At 46.7% G+C, this 17130-nt stretch overlaps 1 protein-coding gene across 1 annotated transcript in view; it reads right to left on the bottom strand.

The window, feature by feature from the left end:
- LOC119188185 (uncharacterized) overlaps positions 1-17130 on the bottom strand; it is a 195993-nt gene that overhangs the window by 28943 nt on the left and 149920 nt on the right. The window contains exon 2 of the mRNA XM_037436108.2: positions 1107-1312. Coding sequence (XP_037292005.1) covers positions 1107-1312 — 206 coding nt within the window. The remainder of the gene's footprint in view (positions 1-1106; positions 1313-17130) is intronic.

Genomic DNA, 17130 nt, shown 5'->3' with positions numbered 1-17130 from the left:
TGGTCCAAGTCGGTGTACAGCACATGTACAAATGCCATGACAAAACGTCTTCTTGGGCTAGTTGGTTCATGACTTCTGAAGAAAAAAAATGCAGCCTAAAGCAAAACAATCACATACATGGAACACCAAACTGCCGCTAACTTCCAACTGAGTGTCAGCAGGACATAATTTCCAGAAACAGCACATCACAACATCACAATAACGCTACATGATTTCGGCGATTGCGCGTATGTTCAACAGATCGCAGTTTAAGCAAAGAGATACAGCTAAAACAAAAACTAGCAGTTTTTTTACTTACGAATACAACCGTTGAGCGAAGCTCCTTAGAAAAATCACAGCATATCCTCGGACTGAATGATGATGAGTGGGGCGAAGAGTCCATCAGTCAGTCTGCGCTTCCGTCCATCTGTTCGTTCTTGCGTCCATCTGTTCGTGCGTCCGTCCATGCGACCGACCGTCCATGCATCTGCCCGTCCATGCGTCCGTCCATGCATCCGTCCATTCATCCGTCCGTCCGTGCGTCCGTACCTGCGTTCGTCTGTGCGTACGTCGATCCGTCCACGCATTCGTGCGTTCGTCTATCCGTCCATTCGTGCTGAAGAAGGAGGTAGGGTGGTGAGCGGGTAGGGACAGCGTCTGCTGTGCTCGGTGGCGGGAACGACTGAAATTTTAGTTGTCAATATGACGTCCACATGGCGTCCCTGTGAGGTACTATGACGTAACATCACATGATTACATCGACATGTGACATCTTCGGTTGGTCAAAGGCAGACCTACCTTGTTTTGCATGGAGTCCATGCAAAACAAGGTAGGTGCAGAACGCTTACAATGCCTCCGATCTTACACGCAGTGCAAATCTACCTTAGGTGTGTAAAGGCTTCGATAGGTGCCGGGGCAGCAACAATGCACAATATATCGAGTGAGAGTGAGAGGGAAACTACGGTAAGACGTTGGCGCTGGACATCGACGGTGAGACATTGGCGTCTTTGATCAGTGCATCAAAAACCCTTTCATTTTTTTTTGCAGCCAGGGAGCTCATGTTCTAACATATCATCGGCTTCGGGGTGACAAAAAGCATATGCCGCCGACATTTGGCATGTACTCACGTTTACGTAGAGCCCAACGAGGTCGTACTTCTGGCCTGGTGGTGCGTCGCTAGGCAAGTACCTGTAGAACTCGACGTTGTTCTTGTACCACTTGACTGAGTACAGTTCGGCGCCTTCCAGATTGTACTCGCACAGCAGCAGGACAGGTTCACCGCTGATGACCGCTCCGGGGACGTCCACACGCTCAAACCGTATGCTGAGAGCACCTGCAAAAGTAACACGAATTGAGTTTTTATGTAGCTGAAAGGGGTGCATCGATTACGCCTAAACCGACCGACCGACCGACCAACCGACCAACCGACCGACCGATCGACCAACCGACCGACCGACCGACCGACCGACCGACCGATCGACCGACCGATTAACTGATTAGTTGATGGATTGGTTGGTTGACTGACTAAATAATTCTGTTTAACTCTTGTGACCAGACTTCTTTCTGAGATATTTCATTTTCGTTAAACAAATCACGTTGTACTTACTCCTAAAGAGTTTGTATCGTGTTTCATATTGGAATTTTCTTTGTGTTACATATATTCGAGGCTATTTGCGACATTTAGAATTGGCACATACATTTACAATTCTACTTAAATATTTGCATCACCATTTGAAATACCCAGAATATGTTTGCCTAGTGATATGCGTAGCACAATACTTCACACGACAATGACGATGCATGAAATGACACGTATGTAAGAAAGCGCAGTCAAATCATGTGACGATTGTAAAACCAGTAATGAAAACATGCAGACAAAACTGCACAGCAGTTGCGAAGCCGGCGTATTCGCGAGAATGGGGTGCTCGAGCTCTTCCTTCCGAACTTTAAGGCTTGTCGTGGCGAACAATAACCTCAAAGTGTACAAAAAAAGCTCTACGTCAAAATACCAAATTTCGCACGCCAAGATCTAAACTTTATTTCTCGAGTGCCTTTGAAGCGCGAATCTGGGTCGTCTCTGTCTAGAACGCAGGAAGGCGAATGCCAAACTGAGAGCTAAGCACAAAGCCCCCACAATCGCTCGCAAGGCATACTCGAGCTACACAGAAAGGTAGGCTGCGCCATTTTGAAACGGTGGGTGCACGTCTTGTGTCCGCAGGGTGAACGGGAGAGTGAGCTGAAAGAAGAGAAAACTGACGCGCAGTCGTGATAAATATTAGGCACGAAAACGCGAGCGCAAACGTAGCATCGGAAATCGCACCTTCGCAGAGCAGAAATGCGAGCAGTTTTTTTTTTTGTCACGCACGGGCCGAAAATGCGAGGAGCACGTTGATTTACGAGCACGCCGGTCGCCTTAGGTGTGGGCGTCGTCCATGGACGAGCGTGCGTCTGAACGCTCCCCCGGAGACGGAGCCCGGTACGTCTGGAATCTCCCCGACGCCTTTTGTTTCCTCTTCGGTTTCTCATGAAGCTTTAAGTGTAACGTAGCTGGCGGCGCAATCGTTGGCAGTAACAATAAATCAACGGCGTCGTAAGATGCGGACTCCCTTTCTGGCGGGCGCTGCGACTATGCGCCGCATCACGCGACTCTAGTGGCCAACAAAATCAGCGTCCGAAACGGAAATGACAAACGCGTCTGCACGTTCTTGCGTCCGAACATTTCTTCCGAGAAATTGTGAGAGTTGAAGATTTCGAGGGGCTCGAGTAGGACGCGCCTGTTCCTCTGCGCTGTTGATAAAGGAAAGAGGGAAGAAAGGAGGGAAACGAAAAGGAGAGGGCAGAGAGGTGAACGTTAAACATGCCCGGTTGGCTACCCTACTCTGGCAAAATGGAAAGAGGAATAGAAAGAGAAAAAAAGAATAAGTGTTTTTTTTTAAATATAATGCTGGTGTCTTTTCGAGACCACTGATTTTCGATCTCTCTAGCAAAAAAAAAAAGAAACTTTGAAAGTACATAGTCTTTAATTACCTTTCCACAAATAGTCTTTCTGTTTAAATAGAACACGTGACGCCACGAATGTCAATAACTAGAAGTAACAGATTACCGACAATGTCGAATATTCAGGGCTGCATCACGAACGTTCGCGAAGTCGAGAATAGCAACAACGATGAAACAGGAGCGGAAACAGCACCCAGACATCAGCTTGTAGGCCATTCCAAGCTGAGAATGTTCACCAATGAAGACAGACAGTTTAGAAAGGAAGGGCACGAAGGGACGAAGAAGGTGGTTAAACGAAATTCAAGAAGAGGCAGAGCAGACCATGGTAAAAATGCATACCTGGAAGCTGATATAAGAAGTTCGTGGTATGTGCATGCCATTTAGCAGTTAAAATAAAAATTATGTCTCGTTTCCCGCTTTTCTTCGCGCATCTTTTGCAAATTCGCTCAGTAGTTTCACTGTCTTGATTGGTGCAGCTTCAATTCACTTCGACTGATCAAAAAAAAAAAAACTAAGCTGCAGAACAGCAAAACAGTGTAACATCAGAGTAACGTTTGGAGAGAGAAAGAGAGAGAGAGTGAAAAAAACAGAAATAGAGGAAAAAAAAGTTATACTCATAATGAAATACCTAAAAGCTTAGAGGTCAGACTGAATGAATTTTAAGGCGTGTTACTCAGCGTTAGAAAGGGGAGAAGGGGTGGAAAAGTGAGGAGAGAGAAGGTTTGATGATGATGAAACGAAACCTTGGTTATCCAAAAACAATTTGCAGTCACTTTTTTATTCTGTACCACGCAAATATTTATTCAAAGCTCACGAAGTGTTGCGAAATTTTAAAGGAATCGCACTTCATTTCAAACCCATAGACTGAGCCATGAGATTAGGATAAATACATGCAAGAAGCTGAGAATTATACCGCAGCGGCAGTACAACGCAGTTTGGCGCACAGGGTCAGAGGCATGCGTGTCCAGCAGCGTTCCGATGGCGTTATAGAAGCAAGTGAAAGAGAGACGCGAAAACAAAGAGAGCTCGGATCTGAATCTAAAATAGCACTTAACATGCAAATGCCGGCTGGTCCGGCGAAGCCGCGGAGACAACGCGGGGCGAACCCCAGCTGGAACCGCAGTGGCTCTTGTACTCGCTAGTGCTAGTTTCGGGCCCGGAACAATCCATCAATGAAAAGGAGTGCCTTACTGGAATCCCGCTTACGCCAGCCTGGAGCGAGGTTTCCGACCCCATCAACGTAACGCGACGGACACCCGGGAAAGGACAGCGTGGGCACAGAAGTTAAAAAACAGCGCTTAAAAAGACGGGACAAGAAAAGAAAGGGAAGGGAAAGGAAGGGAAGGGAAACCAACCAGCCCAAATGCGTACGCTTCGACAGCGTGGGGTTAAAGCCTCGCATAAGTGTAGCGAATGTGTGTCGAGAGGGCACTCGAACTGCATAGTTCATAGGCAAGGTTTGGAACCTGCAAATGGTGACGTTGAGCGATAGGTGCAGTGCCTAGGCAAGGCCAGACGTTGTCGGGGATGGCTGTGAGACCATGCATGCGCAGCAAAGAGATGAGACTTCACTGATCCCGCTCTCAATTCCTTATGCACATAATTTTGATGTGCTAGTAAGGAGGACCAATCGTTTGCTTTAGACTATCGAATGGCTCAGGAACCACGAGGAAGGGAACAGCTTTTAAACTTGGGCTCGTGTAAAATTGTTTCAGCTTATGCGCACCATCAGGAGCACTTTTCAGTGCTGAGTCCTGTGAGAATATTCGCGAAAAAAATTAAAGTAGAAACAGGAGAAAAAAACAGGAGAGAGAAGCTAGCCAGTACTCAGACCAGCTGGCTACCCTGCCCTATTATATATACCTAAGAGATTTATGCAGCAAAATTCCGAGAAAATCATCCTCTTGTATCGAAGGCAGGCCAATAGATTTTGAAAACTCCTGCCGAATCACTGCGGTGGGATAGGTGATGTCCATGCCGACAGCGCTGCTCGATCAGCTCCTCAAGGAGACCGGCTCAAGGCAATAAACCAACCAAGGACTGGCGCTTAGTAGCGTAGCCAAGGGATTGTTCCGCCTTAACCCTTGCTGACGCTGCTATCTAACTTCGAGTGGGCGCACAAGATATTCCCTCCTTGGAATACAGCAAGTGGACTCCACAACTAGCACCGCCATTCATCGAACACGTTGCGTCTTCAAGCACCTGCTGGTCTACAGGAAACCTGCTGCTCTACTGGCCTACTCAGCCTTATCGTTCATAGCTGAGAGCGGCTTCCACGATGTCATTCTCTTTTCAAATTGGAGTGGCTGACAACCCTTTCTGTGACAACTGTGGTAGCGAGGAGATATGTCAGCACGCGTTGTGTGACTGTCCTCGCTACAACGCGCAGAGAAGGTCCCTCGTGATTGCTCTAGCTCGCGTGGACCACAGACCGTTGACGGCAGAAACCATTTTGGAACGTCATACCGAGAGGTGAGCAACGTTGAAGGTGACGAGGGAAGTACTAAGATTCTTGATTATATCAGACTCTCACCGGTGGTTCTAGACTAATGTGTACAGAATAAACTGTGAATGCTTAAGAACGCCTAATTCTATTATGGCAGAGCCATAAGCTGTTCCGGGCACACAAATGTGTGGTGCCTGCGTTTTTGCCTGCGCGCCATCCCACTCTCTTTATGTCTATCTTTAAAGCTCCTCCATTCCTTTTCGCAGCGTAGGGTAGCATACCCATCCTTCTAGATTTGTTAGCACCCCTGCCTTTTTTTTTTCGTCTCCGGTTTTGTACTCTCTTTTATAGAACTGACCAATGTCTTATAATTTCTTAGAGAAGGAAAGGAACTCTGCGAAGAGAGTTCGGTAACGCTTTCTCATATCGTAGAAGCAGGCAAGAATTATGCGAAATACATATGCTGTTTTCGCTGCAACTACAATGGCAATACGAACTTGGTTTTCGAATTGGCATGTCATCTTCTCAACAGTCTCTAAAGCGTTTAGTTTCAGCTACACATTATGCCATGTCAGTGGTAGAAAAATATGTGCAATATTTTTTAGTTATGCATATATTAAGCCCAGAAAGATTGTAATACTCACAAAGTGCAAACAACTTATGAATTTGATTAGTCTCATTCTTTCCTCTCTAATATGAGTGGGCCGCCCAAAATAAACAATTTCAGGGCTTCTCTGAAAAAATACAAACCGCGAAATTCTTATTACAGAAGGTGACTCGTGGGGGACAGTTTGAGAAAGTTTCCTAGAGCACAAGAACCAGCAGGTCTCTAAGACTCATCCGTTACTAACAGAGCTTTCTACCGAGGAAATAACCATAAAATCAATTATACAAAGTGGCCGGCGTGCAAAACGAGGATTTATGGGGGTGCCACTCTACCCGGGGCACACAGAACTCTCTCGTATACCGCGGGAGCAGTGGCAGGATGGGGCTGAAGCAGAAGGAGCACGGGATGCTTTTCACGCGTGCAGTACCGTAGAGCTTCATTGTTTGTCAATAAGCTGGTGGTTCAAAAGGCTCATGCCGCTTTTCGTTGTTCGCGGCCGCGTTGCCGGCAGTATTTAGGCGAAATCCTTAGATGCCTCATCGAACGCAAGAATTCAGCGTGATATGACGTCATCATCACGTGACCTCAGTCACACGATGACGTCGTCACATTCCACCATTGCCTGGACAAAGGGGGGCCGATCCTGGAGGCCATTGAAAAACTAGGGGAGGCGCGGAAGGCTTGCGGCGTCCCCGATCCTGCATGTAATGCAAAACAAATGCATGTAATGCAAAACTTCCGGGGCAGGAAGTTCTAGGGAAGTAAGCGGCAGAAGACAAATAAATCAAATGAGAAGTAGAAAAAGAAGACGAAAATGAGGAAAGCCACGCCTTCGTTTTCGGGCAGTCGTATACCGATGAATGCGGGATCATGTGAGTTTTTGGTGCATATTATTCTGTAAATCAGACCCTTTGTGGCAGCTTCAAACGCGTCCTTTTATTTGCTTTGAAGCCTGGATGTCTCTAGGCGTAGTGAATACAATGTTACAAAAACACAGATTAAACGGTTGAAGAGAAATTCATTTCATGCGATGACATAAATGAAAGCAAAGAAAGTGAACGTGCATGGTGATGGATGCAGTGTTGGATATCTGTCACGCGTGTTAGGCAAGTTGGAGAACAGCCCACTCACAGAAAGTCGGATTCTGGTGCAGTGGCTTACTGGGCATTAAAGCGGGTTTTTATAAAAACGTTGCTATGTCTTTAGAGACACCGCATTGAACTGAAGGTTGTCGATGTTCGTTTAACAGCAATTTCGTGATTTAGTAGCAAGCTGGATAGTAACTTCTTGAGTATTTATCCCAGCTGGATATATACTCACCCGGGACATGTCACCATTTTTCATTTATTTTCTCTTGTAAATGTGTTTGCGTTAATATATCAAAGTTCACTTTAGGGGCCCATATCAATCGGCTGACAAAGTGCGCTGATTATCAGTGGACAGCATTTAAAAAATATTCTACCTTTTTGTAGATGTTTATTTTGGTTGATGCTCACCGCGCAAGCGTCTCAAGTTCCTAGATATACAAGGAGAGGGAGTTTAACCACTACAACAAAGAAACTAGTTTACTAACAGACGTCGGGGATAAAGGGAGGGACACAAAATATTAAAGACGAAAGTAGAGAGAAAGGAAGAGAGAGAGAGGGAAGCCGTGAGCGACACTTCACACATGCAATCACTGCTAAAGAGAGAAGCTCATTAAACGCACAAGCCCGTAGATTGATAGACCATGTAGAACAAGTATATTGTACATACAAACGTACATTTCACTGCATGACTCAAAGGCATACGGGAGGTGCCTTTCGGGCTTTCGTTATATAAGGCCACTTCAGTCTTCCCACTCAAACGTTTACCCAATAGCAATGTTGTGGCCCTGGCCAGCCATTCACCGCAACCCTCCTGACTAGAAGAGCTCACGACCTAGTTACGGCACGGCTTTGATACAGATGTTTGCTTTTCCTGCTTCTCGTATACGCATTGAGATCTGCGCGATGGGCTTCCTTTGTAGCTCCGTGCTTCGTTTGAGTGGATGAAAACCTTCTCACTTCGCACCATGCCATGTACATATAATGGTGGTAAAACGAAGCATGATCGAGATGGTAAGCACTCATACTTGTAGATTCGAGCTTGGGCACTTACCGACGTTTGGAAAATGAACGAAGAGTGTATGTGTTCAAGTGAGAATGGCAGTATTTGAATAATGCCTTTGCAGGATGTTCAAAGATGAAGTATTGTGGGAGTCCCATAGCCAACATCGCACTGATTTTTCTTGTTCTATATATCGCATCGCGCAAGCGCTTTTGTTGCTTCGTCGTCGTCTTTTCCGAGAAAGAGCGCCGGGCATCGACCCGTCCGAGTTGAGTCAGCTTGTCGTTTTTCTCCGAGTGTGACGCGCGTGCCGCCTCTTTGACGCAGAGTACGCCTCCGTGTTGACGCTGCACGCAACGCAGAAATGGACGTTGTCGTCCCGCGCACTTTCGTTCCGGCAATTAAATGCCGAGAGAAAAGATGCCGATGTCGTTGAACCTTGCACGAGTGCAGTTGAGGCAGTAATTGTTAAAGTTTAATTAGATTTATGTTCTCGTTTGCACTGGGACAAACAATGTTTCTGCCATAGTGAGACAGAAAGAAAAAGAGGGTCACACTCACAGCATAAGCTTTATAAGAATACATCGTTTTATGTGAGGTCATAGTACTTGATATAGAAAACACACTGCGTGAACGAAAAACTTTTGTTGGCCGAGCATGCGCAAAAAAAGTGTCATGCTCACCCAATGCCACGTAAGTCCTACTGAGGTGCATGAAGGCGAGATGCATGACTACACGAATGTCAGTGAACAATAAGCGCGAGTTCGAGTTGTATGTGTTCGCACTAAGAGGTAAATTATTCTTCGTGTTACTGTTCTTTTTCTTGATTTTACTTATTATTCTTTCTTTCCTCCAGCCACCATGAGGGTTAACTAACCGAGCCAAAGCTTGCTCTATCTTCCGGCCTTTCCCATTGATTCCCCCCTCTCTCTCTCTTTGGCTGATGAACACCTTGGTTCTACACCTGTTAACAGTGGCCGAATTTCAGGTTCTGCTTGATAACCTCCCAGTATTTTCATTTTATTATTACCTATTTCTCTCTCTTTCTCTCTTCAAAAAAGCGGGTCTTAACCACATCATTTGGCAGTGTCAAAATCACTTCTTTACACCGAGTAAATGTAAAGCAGTGACGATGAAGTAGTTGGGAGCTGTGAGAGGGTGACATGCGCAGGTACTAGCCCACAACTCAGGAGGCTATCCTGAGATGGCTTGAGGGGATAGAGGAAGCCTACAGCGAGTAGGATCCTTCGCCTTCTCGCCGCCCTTTTTCTTTAAGGTAGGATAAATAAGGCTGTTTCTCTCTTTTTCTCTCTCTCGGAGGCAAAGTGTAATAACTCCCGTGTGTTTAGATTTCTAAGGCTTAGTTTCTAAAGCCTGTCGAAGGCACTGACGTATCAGTATTTTAAAGCGGTTGGAAAAAAATGATAGAACTCGACACTGTCAGAACGAGCACCTGTTTCCGTAAAGAATAAATTTACAATGACTGCTTTTACATCTTCCGTCCTTGCTTAGATTGTATAAATATGGTTTTTATGGTTAATTCACACATGCTGTTTATTAGTCTGCCACACATATTGAACACTCGCATCATTGGTTTACAAACATAGAGATCTGTGTGAAGTGAAGAAATTTTTACGGCTTATGTACCAACCTCGTTTATTTCATCCGCTGGTAGCCAGTCATGCCAGACCCGCGCAATATACAATAGCATCGTTGCTTTACTAACGCTAAGCTCTCCCACCATGCAACTGTTTTAAAAGGTGGCTCCTGTAACACGAAAGCATATACAGTGTCATTCTTTTTACTAGAACTAGGTGCTTCTCTTTTTCAACTTCTTAGCTCCAGCTCAATAAGTATAAAAAGAAAGCTTTCAGAGGAAAGCACGGGGTAAGTTCCATTCATTAGAGTACCAAATTGAGAAGGCAGGGCCACTCCCAGCACGTCTGAAATGAATATAAGTGATTCGCCGTGTAAAACGTATCAGGCGCGCTCTTGCCGACGTCGAACTCCCACGTTCAACAAGGAGTGCGCCGAGTTACTGGGCGGGTCCTTTAAACCATCATTTCTGTTTTCGCGACATACCCCTTCCACGCTTTTGCTTCCCTCCATTTGATACTATCACGCCATCTTCTTCCAATCTTTTTGTTTTCTTTTTCTACTCCCACCGGAGTACAACTGATCTTTTTCGCCCCATGAAAGTAAGATGTACAGAGTCGCGACGTAAGCAGGTGTTACCTCATAGGAGCCGTAAGTCTGCGCAGGGTAGCACTATTTTCATCGACGTATGACGACTTATCTCACTTAAGGAGCGCGTTGACGACGCAAGCCTGTAACCTGCCCCCCAACCCCCCCCCCGCCCCCTTTTACCCTTAACGACACGCCTCTCCACACCTCTCTTACCCTGTCTTATCTCTAGCTATACTATGTGTTCACAGCTCAAGTTCCACGCCCATTTCTTTTTTATCTTTTATTGGTTTTAAAAAGACAATACGGCGATGGTATACGGGTGTGTGTGAGTAATGGGGGTAGGGGGAGGGCAACATTTACGTGCTGTCCTCTGAGGCAAGCACGTTTATTCATCCATATAAGCATCCTACGGGGATGCGACGCCCACTTCGAGTCTGTAATAAATTCACACGATGAGCCTATAGAGGAGAACGCGCGAAACGTGCGTTTTACTCGCGTGAAATGCTGACGCGACTCGAGTCGGCGTTCGCGCTGCTGAAGCCCCGTGGTACATGCTTTACGAGATTTAAAAGAAAAAGAAAAAAAAATGGCTCTAGTCAAGTCGTGCGATGGGATGGCGATATTTTCTCCATTTTCATGGTTCGAGTGGAGAGGGGAGACCATTTTTTTTCTCTAAACCAGCCAAACGACAGTTTAGTGGGTGATAAATAAAAGACGGCATTTTGAATACGCATTGCGAGTGAATGAGAAGAGTGCGCATCGTCTTTGGAGTCGCGTGCATTCGAAGGTGTGATACAAGAACCGAGGAGCGGCAGGAGTATTGTGCGAGTTCATAAGTTTCGCTACACTTGAAATAAATGTCCGCTCTTAGAAAAAACGCAGAAACGAGATTGTTTTTATTTGTGACGGATGGAGAGGAAACGTAATGAGCGGACTTTTTTCCTTGAAAAAATAAACACAAATGTAGCGATGGCAAATCAATTATTAGAGGGTATCTCGAAAAGTTATTTCGAGCGCGAAAACTTGACACGATCACTCACACACGCACACGCCCATGCATGAAACACACAGCGCTCTGCATGGGTGTGTGCGTGTGTGAGTGATCGTGTCAAGTTTTCGCGCTCGAATTAACTTTTCGAAATGCTCTACCAACTAGCCCAACAACAATTTCTCTTAGTATTAGAGGGTATTATTGCAGCCAAGTAATGGCTCTAACATGTGTAATTGAGGAGAGTTCAGCGTCCATTACTTGGGACTTGTTGCAAGAACGGAAAGATATGGAGTTACGTTTTTTTGCCAGCACATACTTTAAATCTACAGAAAAAAATAAGTCGCAAGTATGCACAAGCAGAAATACCCGAACAGGTTAGGCAGGACGTGAGAAAAATAGTTGCATAGTTGAAGCGCTTGTACGAACAAACATATTATGAATCCAGGAAAGGTATAACTGCACAATCCGTCTAACTGTCGAAAGAAAGAAAACAGCAGAACATCTTCTTCTAGGTAGCCTACGGCGAAAATGCTGACCTGCGAAACCTCTTTGCATTCTCATCTAATGTCAAGCCTACTTAAAAAATTGTGTTTGTGTTTTCACTTGTTTTATCATCATATACTGATCCGGTTTACACATTTCCTTGGACTTCTTGTATTTATCGTTTCTCCACTGCATTCTCCCAAATATAGTTGGTTTGTAGAGCAATCGAAGCAAACAAGACCTTTCGATTACTTCAAATCAATCTCCATCTGACCACACTCACTCGCATGATCAGCGCCGGAAGTTCCTCGCAAGGCGGCTTGCCACTCATGCCGCACTTCACCACTCGTGCGAGTGTAACCTTTTTTTTTTAAATTTTATTCCAGCCTCGTCGTTTTGATGGTTATACAACGCAAGCATTTCACTTAAACACAATGCAGCTTCCACGGTGTAAGCAGCTACTCCCCTTTCTCGGTCAAAACAACCCTGGCTCTGTCTCTGCTGCACCGAGGAGTTCACACATCTTCAGCTGGTTCCTCTAGTTGAAAGAGTGTTCCACAAGAGGAGATGTCTCTTTTTGTTTTTTGAAACATCCGTACAGTCGTCGTATCGCCATTCGGAATAATTCGAAACAAATAGAAGCAAGAAAAGCTGAAGAGGATAGCTCCAGAAATAGGATACGGCGTGCCCATACATGGAGAAGCTGAGAAACACACTACGACAAAAAAAAAAAAACAGGTTGAAGAAAAAAAAGAAAAGGTTGCAAGAGAGCCGGGAGTGAATGGGCGCCAAGACAGCGCCTTACAGCGTCAGGAGCAAGGGAGGAACCCAGGTTCGCCACCCTTGGCCTCCGATCGCGGCGGCTCACCTCCCCTCCTCCTTCCTCTTCTTCTTCCAAGAACAAGCGCGCGTAAGGGACCATGTGGGAAGTGAGGGAGGGCGGCAAACAGAATAGTTGGGGAAGGCACAGCGCAACACGCAGGGAGGAGAAGTTCGCGTGGTAAAAGCATTTTCATGTCGACCCATCGACAGCCCAGTGCGATTTATCGCATGACCGGCTTAAAAAATAGACGAATGAGACCTCGTCGGGGGCCCCTGGTTTTCTTCTATATAGAGATTTATAAATGTCCCCCACGCACGACGCCTGTGACGACGAAACTCGCTATGCCGTTCTTGCTCTTATTTCTTTCCACCTTTTTTTTTTCCTCGCCTCTGCGAATCACTGCGAGACCAACAGGAAGGAAACGACATTGCGAAGTAGCTGCCTCGTGCATCCGATACGCTGGTTTCACGCAAAAGGGGCACGAGCAACGTATGCAGCTAATTTGCCGGCGAAATGCGACACGAGGTGTGCAGTTCCACGAGGGGGCGTGTATAAACGGGTGACATGCCTCCGAGTGTTTCACATGTCCCGGGGCATTTTTTTTAAACCTGGAACTGCTGGTGGGCAGACGTGACATTACTCGGGGTTCGGCTTGTCGGGCGTCTACGATGTGGCGAGTTAAAAAAAATTCATTCGGCTGCACACACTCTGGCGGATGTTTAAGCGTGATCTCATGTCATCACTATTAACCCGTTCAAAACCAACGCTTGTAGTCTTGTTTTGCGCTTTGAACAGGTTCCTTCGTCCCGCCTCACCCAACGTGGTGTTACCGTTATCTATGGGCTACCTGTCACTAGTTTACATGGCATGCCTGCACCGTGCAGAGTTTCTTAATGCGCTTGAAATGTTTGTACCGTTTCCACGGGCAGTATATAAACAATAGTTGAACGGCAACGTGTCACAACTTGCTGGGGTAGTTGGATGCGACTTCACGTAGTGCTAAAAGTGCGAAATGATATGAAAAAGTATAGTATCGGGAACAAATATTCCTGGTGCAGTCACCTCTTCACACCGCATCATTTCACCTTGTTTGTAGCAGCACAACTTGTTCACCGATTACTTGGCAGTCGTCAAGGATTAGGCGCAATGTTATGGGTCACTGTTCAAGAGACCGAGTTGTAATACTGCTCGAAAAAGACTCACGAGGTGCCGACGTCGAAGGCGACGTCGAAAGCGAAAGCCATCGTATTCATAGTCTTACCAGTTGGTGTATTGTTCCTGCCCCGTCAAACTCAGAAATCTTTCTGCACCTGAGGTAGTTTTCACAACCGCCAGAATTGGACTACGTGCTGTAGTTGACGACCAGAAGGACTTGAATAAAGTGCTTCGAAAGGCTACGACTTGACGAACGTTAGCCATCGTTCAGCCAAAACATCGGCATTCCCAAACAAAAGCATGACCATGTCCACCCAAATATAGCCAGTACTTGTCTATGTTAGCCAGTGCTACCAGTTGTAATATGCTACCAGTGCTTGTATGCGAATAAATAAGACAGTCGAGTTTGATTAGAAGTATTCCTCGCACCCGATAGCAGACTGTCACCCGCCGAGGGAGGCGAAGGAATGTTTTGCTAAAGAGAAATACCAAAGTCCGTCATTAACGGTGAGACAACACGGTGACGTATATGAAAAGCCGCTGTTGAGAGCAGCGATGGTGTCAGAGACTTTTTCAGAAGCCATGCTGCCGAGACAGGGAGGGCACGGACGGGGCGACAATGACCGGGCAAAGGAAAGGCGACGACGTCCCTAATTAGCAAAATGAGAGGAAATCGGCTTAACCCTCGTGATTATCGCGCCTCGAGAACGACGAGGAGGGAGCGGTGGGCGCCACGACCCCCACGTGTAGGACACCGTTCGGTGGAGAGTCTGCTACAAGAAGCAACAACGAATGAGTGAAGAAAGAAAGGCAAAGTAGTAGAATCCATGTTCTGTTTTCCCTCTCTCTCCGTTCTCTTCGTTCGTTCTCTGTCGTGCTTTGTTCTTTGGCCGTTAAGTCTGGGTGTAGTTTTAGGTACATGAGCAACGGAGGCAAGTATGTCATGAACAAAAAAGAAAGAAAAGAAAAGAAAGAAAGAAAAAAAGAAAGAAAGAGAGAAAGAAGGAAAGAGAGAAAGAAAGGGAGAAAGAAAGAAAAAAGAGAGAAAGAAGAAAAGAGAGAAAGAAAGGAAGAAAGAAAGAAAGGAAGAAAGAAAGAAAGAAAGAAAACGAACGAACGCAAGCGTACGTCGATGCAGTTTCGAATTAGCATTCGTGCAGCATACATAGCCTTGGCGCTGATCGGCGATGCCACGGCGCACAAAGAGCGTGCCGCTAATGAATAACGGCGGCCGTAATGACAATAATAACAACGATAACTACGAGCGCCGGGGAGGGCTTTCCCTTCGGCAATGCCGCGCGTCGGGTGCTTAGTGCGTTGCGCGAAGGCAGCACGCGAGGCGCATCGCGCGCTGCACGGGCGTAGAGGAGGAGAGAAGTTTACGTGCCCCTATGGTAGGTGTGTTGCTGAGTGCCCGGCCCGAGGAATGGAGTGAGGGCCGCCCATACGTGACGGCGTGCCGCATGAGTAAACCAATTAGCCCGCACTGCCTCCGTGCTTCGCCGTAATGTTTTGCTTCCCTCGTACCTTCGTCTGTTAGACGACGTGGATTCGCATTCGCCACTCCCCCTCCCCTTTTCCTCCTGCGCGTTATGGTTGTCTGCCCCGCGCCGAGACGAAGTGCCGTAAGTTGTCGCACACCTCGGTTAAGCGAGTCACAACTTGTTTAACAGTGAAGTCTATAGACACCAGAGGGTCGAAATTCATTCTTGTGGACCTCAATGACTGATCGGGGCTAATTTTGTTTCGCCTTAGTTTTGTGGAACAACGGGGTATCTTCGGTGTCTGTTCAAGTGCAAATGAAACACGGACCGAGGTGAACGTTACAATTAGACACAACAAATGAACGCATTATTTACCGCCACTCGTTATAGAAGCCGCTGCGTGGTATTGCCGTTCTTATAGTCCCTGGATGAATGCGCTTTGTTCTGAAAGGGTCGGCTGTCTTTTGCATACGAGAGTAATTTTTCATCACCTCGGCATCGTTTCTCAACAACGAATTCATTTATACCGAACCCTTTGCGATGTTGTGTACACAACCGCGTCCCCACTAGATGTTGCGGCGGATTCGCCACACGAAAACGGCGAGCGTCTGGTTCAAAATCTCTTCCCCCTCCCCTCCAGCCCCACTCACACGTTCGCGCAAATACAAGTATCGCCTCATTTCGCATTTAGTTAATCGCCTCTCCAGCCTCTCAACTCGCCCTTTTTGTCTTTACGTCAATGCGCGCGTGTGACTTTTACGTAAAAAAACTAAAAAAAAAAAAACAGCCGTAGCACACCATATCTGTATCATATAACTCGGCACCATATTCTGTCCTTACGTTAATGATTTCCCGGCAGCGCAGTAGTGATTATACCGAGTTTATACCTTCGTCTTGTAATTAGGACCGGAGCTCATGGGCTGGGGCAAAGCGGGCTGGGGGGAGGGGCAAGTATGCGTGTGTGTACAAAGCACGCGTTCTCTAGGCCATCGTCAGCCCCCATCACCTCGGGAACAAGGGTCTCATGAACGCGCGCGGCACCGAATAGCATCGTTCTTTTTTTTTTGTTCTGCCGCGTTTTTCATTCGGGCCATCGTGCTAATGAATTCCTCTGTCTTTGAGAGTGTGGCGTATGTCTGAGCGGGCGGCGCAGCTGCGCTCTTATATTTTTCATTCTTATCCCCGGCCCCGAATGCACGGTGCACGAGGGCAGCCGCGCACCGTCGCCATTACACGTCGTCCTCACTTACGCACTTTCTCTCTCTCTCACAGACACATCATCCCAGTCTGTTCTGATCCATTCATTGCGATCATTGCTCCTATGCAAATCGGGGGAGCAGTTAGGGATGCTCGTTTTCTTTGTTCTATCTTCTCTTTACGTTCTCGCTAATTGTTTTCGCCCAACCGTCGTTATTGTTCTGCAACGCCTTTGTTTGCTTCTTCTTTACTCGCTACAGTGTTGGGTATATGGCGTGATCTTTGTCTAAGCCGCTAACTAGCGTGTCCTCGACCGAGGGACTCCCAAGAGTACATGCTTCCGCTGCTGCGACTGCGAGCTATATACACGAAAGAGGCTTCAGTGACCCTTTAAACAAAAGAGATGGTGCTGAAATAATTAATGAATATAACAGCCACAAACAATGACCCAGTAAAATTGCCTTACACCATCGCACAGACCCATAAAAAATTAACAAAACAAGTTGACACGGTGGCGTTGTCGGGAGAAGTCAAGTCACGAAGTGGAGCCGACGGGCGGATGGCGCATGCGACGAGCCAGCGTCAGTTGATAGGGGCACGCGTAAAGTCTTCCAGCTAGTTTAGGAGACACTTGCCACCTCCTTCCTCCACTCCACTATTCTCTCGCACCATCCTGGAGCGGGGTCAACTCGC

Source organism: Rhipicephalus microplus, chromosome 1 (assembly GCF_043290135.1).
Source record: "Rhipicephalus microplus isolate Deutch F79 chromosome 1, USDA_Rmic, whole genome shotgun sequence".
NCBI classification, from domain to species: Eukaryota; Metazoa; Arthropoda; class Arachnida; order Ixodida; family Ixodidae; genus Rhipicephalus; species Rhipicephalus microplus.
Note: the sequence above shows the minus strand (reverse complement) of the source record. Positions and strands in the feature narration are given on the sequence as shown.